Below are 8,195 nucleotides of genomic sequence, written 5' to 3'. Positions count from 1 at the left end.
CAGGTTAAAGAAACTTATTTCATATTATTATTAGTTTCCAATCTTATACTTTATTCACCTTGATCCAAAACATCAGATACGTAAATCCCGGCTGGGACCCTCCTATCATTATACTTATGTTTGGCCAACTTTACTGCTCCACCTGCGATGGAGTTTTTAAAAATAAGTTCGGCTTTGCAAGCCATGTTAGAGCTCACGCTCCTAATTAGCTGGGTCGCCGTTGCCGATCACGGCATGGATAGCTATAGATATTATACTATCCCCGACGATCAGACACATAGTTCTTACATTGCTGCGGAAACCTCGTTCAACTCGTTGTTATAACACCCACAATCTTCTCGGCACGAAATAAAACTTTTATTTAACTGGTTCAACTGCTTGCCATACCAACAAGAACTCATTCAGAACCTTTATTCAAATAGCTTAAAGCTATATGGTTGTTGTTAGACAAGCGGAGAATCTCTAGAACACATACTTTTTGTATTTTCACCTTACAAATATTATAGTTCCGTTACTTAAGTAACAGTATTAATTAAGCCTATTTTATTTGAAATAGAATCAAAGCTTCAACTCGTCCAAAGTCCAAATCTAAGAATTTTCCAAAAACAAAAAAAAATGTTTATAATTCTCATAAAATTTCGTGGGTGACTTGCGCTTTCACTCGATAAAATATAATTTTACCTTCTTGAAATTAAATTCATTTTGTAGGTACTTACTTGTATAAGTTGTGTTTTTGTGGGGGTTGACAAATATCAAATATCAAACATTTATTCAGCAAATAGGCCACAGGGGCACTTTTACATGTCCATTTTTACAAACAATAAATAAATAAAAAACAATTACAAATAACGAATCTATGAAATAATAAATACTTTATTAGAGATGTATACTGTCTCTAAATGTCAAATTACACAAAAAAAACTATGATAAAAAAATAAAACCATAAAATACTAAAATTCTTTAGAGATGTATAAGTCTCTAAGTGTCAGAGATAAAATATAAAAAATATATTAAATTATCCTTAGAGATGTAGAGGGTCGCCAAGGCTTGAATTCTTATATAAATAATTAAACACATGACTATTGACATTGAACTATTACTACTAACCGTTACATGAAGTAATGATAACTCAATGGCAGTTGAAGACTCAAAAACGTCTTTCGTCTCTTAAGCTGAAGCATTACAATATTGCTATCACCTAGCAGTTTCTAGTCACTAAGTAGGTAACAGATCTTTTTTTTAAATTAGCCTTCATTATCACCAGTTTGCTGTTACCCACGCTTCATCCAAGTTTCAGTACCCTCAGTATTTTAAATCTGCAATATTGCAACCATATAGATATCGCATGCAGAATCCACCTCCATGACTGAAGGCAAATCGTCGGAGTTACACAACGGATGCGTGCAGAAAGTTGCAGCACTATTTGAGATGCGGCATGGAACTCGTTATTGACAAAGTTTGCAGTTGTTGCAGGCGTAGGTTTTTAAAAGTTATTTTGATTTCAATGTCTGTGTTACCAAAGTTAAACCCGTAGCTTTAATATGTAATAAATCGTGATAAAACAGCAAATTTTGTTTTATATATCACAATGGTCAAGACCCGTTCAATCGACTACTAATACCGTCTATTTATTTTTTAGGAGTTTTTTAGGAGATATAATGATCATTGCATTTCCACGCTTTTCTAGGTACAAAGCCTACTGGAGAGAGATCTCTCATTATTTTTTACGTTTATTAATCAATTAAATACCACTTTGATGAACGTTTTTTGTTGCAGATATGGACCTTCAAGCATATTTAGTGAACAAGTTTGCAACCTGGCACCCCCCACCGCCGTTAGTGACAGGCAGAACCAAGCGTGACGTCACTTTGAGCTGGTCTACGGAGCCTTTTGATTTTCTGGAAGGAGACCTCTTGTTTTGGGTTCAGAAGAAAGAAAAAATGCCGCCTTGGGTAGTTGTGTACAGGTAAGTAAATGAGAGAAAAAGGAATTGGGAGTGTACAAAAGCAGAATAACAAAAGTTACCTTTTTTATTTCAAAATGGTAAAATTACTTAAACTAAATTTGTAGTTGTTATTTACATATATCGAATTAAACCATCTTAAATGTATTTTGGCCCACCTATACAAAAATTGTGAGAATTTCAGCTATTTTAGAATAGTTCCTAAATATTATATATAGGTATACAAGTAAACGAATGTACCTTGTTTTACAGCGGTGGTAAGACATCAAAAACTATTGACAATCTGGCCCCAAGACACCCTCACAAATTTCGCATTAAAGTTATTTTAAAAGCAACTGCAGTGCAAACCCTAGCTAAAAGAGCCCTTGAACATTTTGGCAATGAAAGCACTGTTTACGAACACATTGAAGTTTTTAATGATACAAATAAAGAAACTAAAAAGAACTCTGCAAATAATGAAAACACTAAAACTTCTGAAAATAATACCATCCCAGAAAAGAATTTAAACATCGAAACAAATAAACCGCAAATAAATCTTAGGGGTAATGGTGACGTCTCTGGCCACGTTAATGATAAAAAAGAAGAAATTGAATTCCGAATAAACAACAACGATGCTGCTGGAGATGTGTGCAATCAAGAAAACACTCAAATCAGGTGTGTATTAATATAAAATACATATTAGAAAGAAGCACCATTATTTTTAAAGAATACTACCATAACGAAATTATGAAAGCCTAAAACTACGGTAATACAGTTCTCAGATCGAGACCTCAAGTAAGAAGTGGCTAGAATCACAATGGTCTGAAGAGACAAGTACGAGTACTGATACCGACGGTACTTCTGTTATTTGCTTCTGCATGGCTGTCCGATGCGGCTATCTTAAACAGGTAAATATTACTTAGATTTACTTCATATTCTTCTTCTTTGCCGTCACACTCTTATCAGAGTGGTCGTAGTCTTCATATAGGGCCAGTGGCAAGCTTCACGATCCGTTCGCCATTCTTCCCGTACTGTACATTCGTGGAGTTCATTTTTTGAATAGGTTTGACCAACGCATTGGTCACATATCACGCCTTGTGCCTTCGACTTTTCCTTGCACTACCAGTCGCCCCATAGATGTATCGTCTCGACGTGTAATACGTCCAAAGAAAGTTTAGTATACGACACTGGACGATGGAAGAAAGATGCTGTTTAATACCAAGTTCCTAGAGAATTGAAACCTTGGTTCGGATCTGTGTCCAGGTTATGCCAAGCTTTCTTCTCCAGCACCACATTTCTAGAGCGTCTTCTAGATATACTTCATAGCGTTGAAAAGTGCAAGTACCTATTACGAATGAAATTTATTTATAAATTGATCATGCAATTTTGCAGCTCGGTGTACCTTAGATATGTTTACTGTAAAATTATTGTTTCTAAAAACTGCCATAAGCCTGTCAATAAATCAACGTTAGCCGTACACTGACGTATTGGTGCGATAAAGAGGGAATACGATTGATTTCACGCAGTCACTAAAGTAAATGTCAAATGCCAACTCGTGGTGGCTGTGCTACCTGCACTGTGCTAAGCCGAGTTTTCAAGCTTAATTTTTTCTGGCTGCATAGACAAGATGCTAATCGTTTACGCTCCATCGCGAACGAAAAGCCAACTTATAAGGAAGAGTGATAGAAAGAGATAAAACTACGCTACGCTACGGAGCGTTAACGATTGGCATCCGTTGTTGAACGCTTTCTGCATTTATTTAGGTACAGGCTATGCTAGAAGAAAGACCAGATCTGATCGAGATTGTCAACTCCACTAACGGTTTTACTCCTCTTGCTACGGCTGTTAGGAAAGGTAAATGAAATGATTTTTTATACCAAAACTCTTGCGAGTATTTTTTTTTTTCAACAGACTCTGTATTTTCACTTACTTTTCTTTAAAAACACCCTTTTTATTTTGCCAGGAGACATAAACACCGTTAAGTTCCTATTAACAGCTGGAGCAAACGTGAACCAACCATCTTCTAGCGGACAGACGCCATTACACCTGGCTACCCTCGAAGCTCGCGTGGCGCTGGTCGACTTGCTAATGGACAATGGGGCAGACTTACAGGTCAGAAGCCAATAAAATACTGTATCAGCATCAATTTTAGGGTTTTAGCAGAAGAGTGCATTTCAGAAGCAGTAGAGGACTTTACTAAAGTCCTCCCCCCTAGTTCGTACCCTAAGCACGAACACTGAGGGTTTTAAGAGTCATCATCCAGAAGACAGACGCAATACACCTTTGCTTGGCGCTAGTCCAACGTTGGCGCTGACTTCAAGGTCTCTTTTACATACCATAAAATAAGGATAACTACATTACGCCTTAGTATTATTTTGTTTTTAATTAGAGTGGATGTAATGCTTAAGAAGGCTACCGACTTTCCGGTCTAATGATATGATTTAATATTGCATTCCTTAGCTAAAACTCGTGTTTCTAAGATGTACAGAGTAGCATCCACACGCGATAATCTGATGGAATACTCAAAATATCCATAATAATCGTAGATACTCTTTAGAAATGACCTACATGATCAGTTAGAAATGGTTGAGCCAGAGATGTTAAAAATACATTCACACAATAATTAAATGCACAGGCGCGCGATCTTAACGGTCTCCGAGTAGAACACTACGCGGTAGACGCCGGAAGCCCGGAGATGCTCACTCACATTCTGCAGCGAGGCGGAGACTTGACTGTGAAGGACAATAATGGATGGACCCCTCTCTTCAGGGCTGGTAAACTCATTCAATAGTGTCTGTATTCGTTATGCGTCGTAGTATAGGCCTCTGATACAATTTTTTTTCATAAACCTATGAAGAAACCAGGGACCGATATCCCCTTCAAGGGATTTGGAAGAGGTATTTCGTAATGCTTTGCTTACCAAAGCCATTGCTAACTAAAACCGTTTCCTTTGGCTTTTTAAGCGCTTCATAATGCGGGTTAGCTGATACCCGTTCCTAAGCGCTTACCTTTTGAAGGGTTATCGGTTATTAATTAAAACGCTTATGTCATTTTTAACTTTCTTTTTATATAAATATAATCCTATATTGTTTATTTATGTTTAAAGTGAAAGACTGGGTGTCCAGCGCGTTGACAGAACAGGTATCATATATGTTTTTGAATTAGGAAGGGGATACCCTTTCATTATAGCGGTATCTCTGAAAGGGAAACCCCTTCCTAGAGCTAAGTCAAATGAACGGGTAAGTAGAATTACTTCCCCTTTGAATAAAGGGAAAGCCAATCGTTGGGGCTATTCGATAAACTACTAAGCCATTTAAATGCTTTTTTCTGGGAAGAGGTAGACTGTGAAGAACTTTCCAAAACAGGAACTTCGTTGAATTCTAGTGAATTTTGTAGAAATTCTCATGCACGCATGCCTATTTACAAAGGCTAATATTTTTTGTAAGGGGTAATAATAATATTTACTTTCAGACCTGACACTAACCATATAGATTCTTAGTTTTTAATGTGAAATACGACAACTTTAATTAAACTATGGATACATAAATCAATGTACAGTACGGTTGGAATTAAGTATGTAGGAACACATTTGTTAACCTTAATGATTTTTTGACCAGTAACGCAAGGAGCCTCGACGGAGCTGATCGAACTCTTGGTCTTATCTGGGAGCGATGTAACAACCGCCGACTATGCTGGACTGGGCTTGCCTTCCGCCGCCCGACTTCTACATAATCGGCAGTAAGTAAGCCTACCACTATATTCTATGAGTGATACAAATCTAAATCATGTAAGAATGGGTGGGCTAATTTAAACAAGTAGTAACTCTAAGAGAATCCCAATTCTCATATATTTTAACCCCTTTCCGGGCTAAGTACGATATCGACCACATACGCGCTAATAGAATTTCAACCTCAGCATTTACAATATAGTTACTGAATAATTTATAAACTAACTTATTAAAACGCATAAGATACAAAAAATATTATAACTAAAGTAAATATATTTACAAAGAAAAAATGGGGCTTACTTGTCGCCCGATGGTAGGCTGCCCAGAAGTCTGGTGGCATTACCGCGCTGTATAGGGATGCTAATTCGCTGGGCAAGGAAAGAACCAGCCCTCTGGTCACCCGTAGCATCAATGAGACACTTCACTGGCTCCCTAAATATACAATGGGCTCCGGGTCCTCAGGGCCCGTGGGTCTCAAACCTAAACGGTTCAAACATGCAAGCAGAATCAATGGCTGCATATTGGCGCCGTTTGAGGCGCTCGGCTGCTTCGGCGGCCATTCCGGCCTTGGTTGATGTCCCTAGAAGGTGGGACGGTCCAAGGGTATCCACACATGTGGCGTCCCAGACTAAGGGCCGTCCCAGCTTTCAAGGAACCAGAGTCATGCCTTACGGTCGCTTGCCATCGTCCCTGTTTAAGGTTCAATTTAAATTTTATTTCGGGTAATGTGACTTGTCTTCAAATTAAACATCAAAGCTGGCTTAGTTGAGGTTCAGCTGAAAAAGCTGGATTTGTGCGGGCTAGAGAAAAGGTTAACGACCCTGCTTATTTTGATCAATAAATGTACCTATCTTATAAAAAAAAATCGTTGAAATGTTATACAGTGTGTAAATCTAATTCAACCAAATATAATTTATCCGTGTTATCATTAATTAAGATGTTTTTTTTATTACACTTACGTCGTCGTCGGCAACGCGCATGTAACTCCTCTGGAGTTGCAGGCTACGGAGGCTACTTACCATCAGGCGGGCCGTATGCTTGTTTGCCACCGAACGTAGTATATGAAAAAAAGTTACTCGCTCGCTCGTATCTCGTAACTTTTGCGTTGCTTTACATTGCGGGCCGAAATATTGTATATGGTTTATATTTACATTTTATTACTAATCAAAATTTATCTTAATAATATTTCTCAGGTCCTATGCTAAACACCGTTTAAAATATTTGCCCGTATCGAATTTACACACTGTAGAGTTAGACCAATGAATACACTTTATACATAAGAATAAAAGGTTTAATATGGTAGAGCGCGGGCTGGTCTCACAGAATCGCTATTCTAGTCTCGCCAGAGGTACCATTATTTCAAATAAGTATTGATATTTTATTCCTAACGAAATATAATATTATGGTTGCAGTGGCCGCGACCGCGACTCGATCCTGCGTCTAATCGACTCCCAATATCCTCACGAGCAAGCCGTTGCCAACTTCACTCGCCTCACCAAGAAGATATCCAGCTTGCATACAATGCTCAAATGACGTCCGTTCTGTACAAAGCCTAGGAGTAATACTCCTCTTATAACAACTCCCACTGAAGAATTGAGTGTTCAGAATAATGAATCAGGAGAAGACCGCCTGTTTTGCTCCAGCTCTAGAAGTGGCACGCCTCTAGTTGCAACTCCTACAGAAGAATTGATTCAACAGGCTGGAACTTCAGCATTGGAAGAGCAGTTGGAAACTTAGATTTTATATTCTGATGAATTGTGAATGACTTCTTTGAAGCTGAGATCGATATTGTACGAGTATATAGTGTGTATTTTAAATATAATCGAAAACTTATACTAGACGTAGGTTGCTATAAGACAATTCTGAAAGATTTTTTAATTTGGTCTTAACTACCAGAGCGTAATTATTTTTTGAAAATATTTAAATACACGTTGTATTACTCTTACTTATTGATTTCAGCTTTTTAGATCGGATTTCTTAAAAGGTTAGATTTAGCATTAAATAACTTTTTAAGTAAATGCGCAACGCATGGGTTGTGGACGAGCGTATGTGACAGAACGTTCATACAAATCTGTTCCCGTAATATGTATAAAACAGTTGAGCAGCAAAAGTTTCTCTAGCATGTCTAGTTATATAGTGAGTATGTTATGTTTGACGTGCTGCTCTTGGTATGAAACTATTATGTACTTATTTTTTTTTAACTCCGCTAACTCCGGATTTTATATTTAATTTGTTTATTTATAAGTAATAAGTAATTAATAGCGTTGTTGTAACACGGACATTATATTTACCAAATATAATCCACCAAACGATTGAAAACTATGACATATCACTGACATTTTAAATATCGATCGTCCGAGATAGTAATAAACTCATACTAAATACTAATCAATAAATGTAATAAGGCCCTAAGGCAGGTGTACATGCTCATAGGGGTCTTATCAGATAAAAATAAATTATGAATTATCTCCAAAATGGAGTTAATTAGATGAGAATCATTATATTGAGAAAGTTACTTAATTCAAG

At 37.3% G+C, this 8,195-nt stretch overlaps 1 protein-coding gene across 1 annotated transcript; it reads left to right on the top strand.

Moving 5' to 3' along the window:
* The first annotated feature begins 856 nt into the window (after window positions 1–856).
* LOC133529715 (putative ankyrin repeat protein RF_0381) lies at window positions 857–8,066 on the top strand. The gene is made up of 8 exons (XM_061867511.1): window positions 857–1,966; window positions 2,216–2,617; window positions 2,718–2,850; window positions 3,706–3,796; window positions 3,906–4,054; window positions 4,578–4,716; window positions 5,560–5,680; window positions 7,082–8,066. The coding sequence occupies exons 1-8, from the start codon at window positions 1,779–1,781 to the stop codon at window positions 7,200–7,202; spliced, it is 1,344 nt and encodes a 447-aa protein (XP_061723495.1). The 5' UTR covers window positions 857–1,778; the 3' UTR covers window positions 7,203–8,066.
* The last annotated feature ends 129 nt before the right edge of the window (window positions 8,067–8,195 follow it).

The sequence above is a fragment of the Cydia pomonella genome, chromosome 21 (genome assembly GCF_033807575.1).
Source record: "Cydia pomonella isolate Wapato2018A chromosome 21, ilCydPomo1, whole genome shotgun sequence".
In the NCBI taxonomy this organism is placed as follows: Eukaryota; Metazoa; Arthropoda; class Insecta; order Lepidoptera; family Tortricidae; genus Cydia; species Cydia pomonella.
This window is presented reverse-complemented; position numbering and strand designations above follow the sequence as displayed.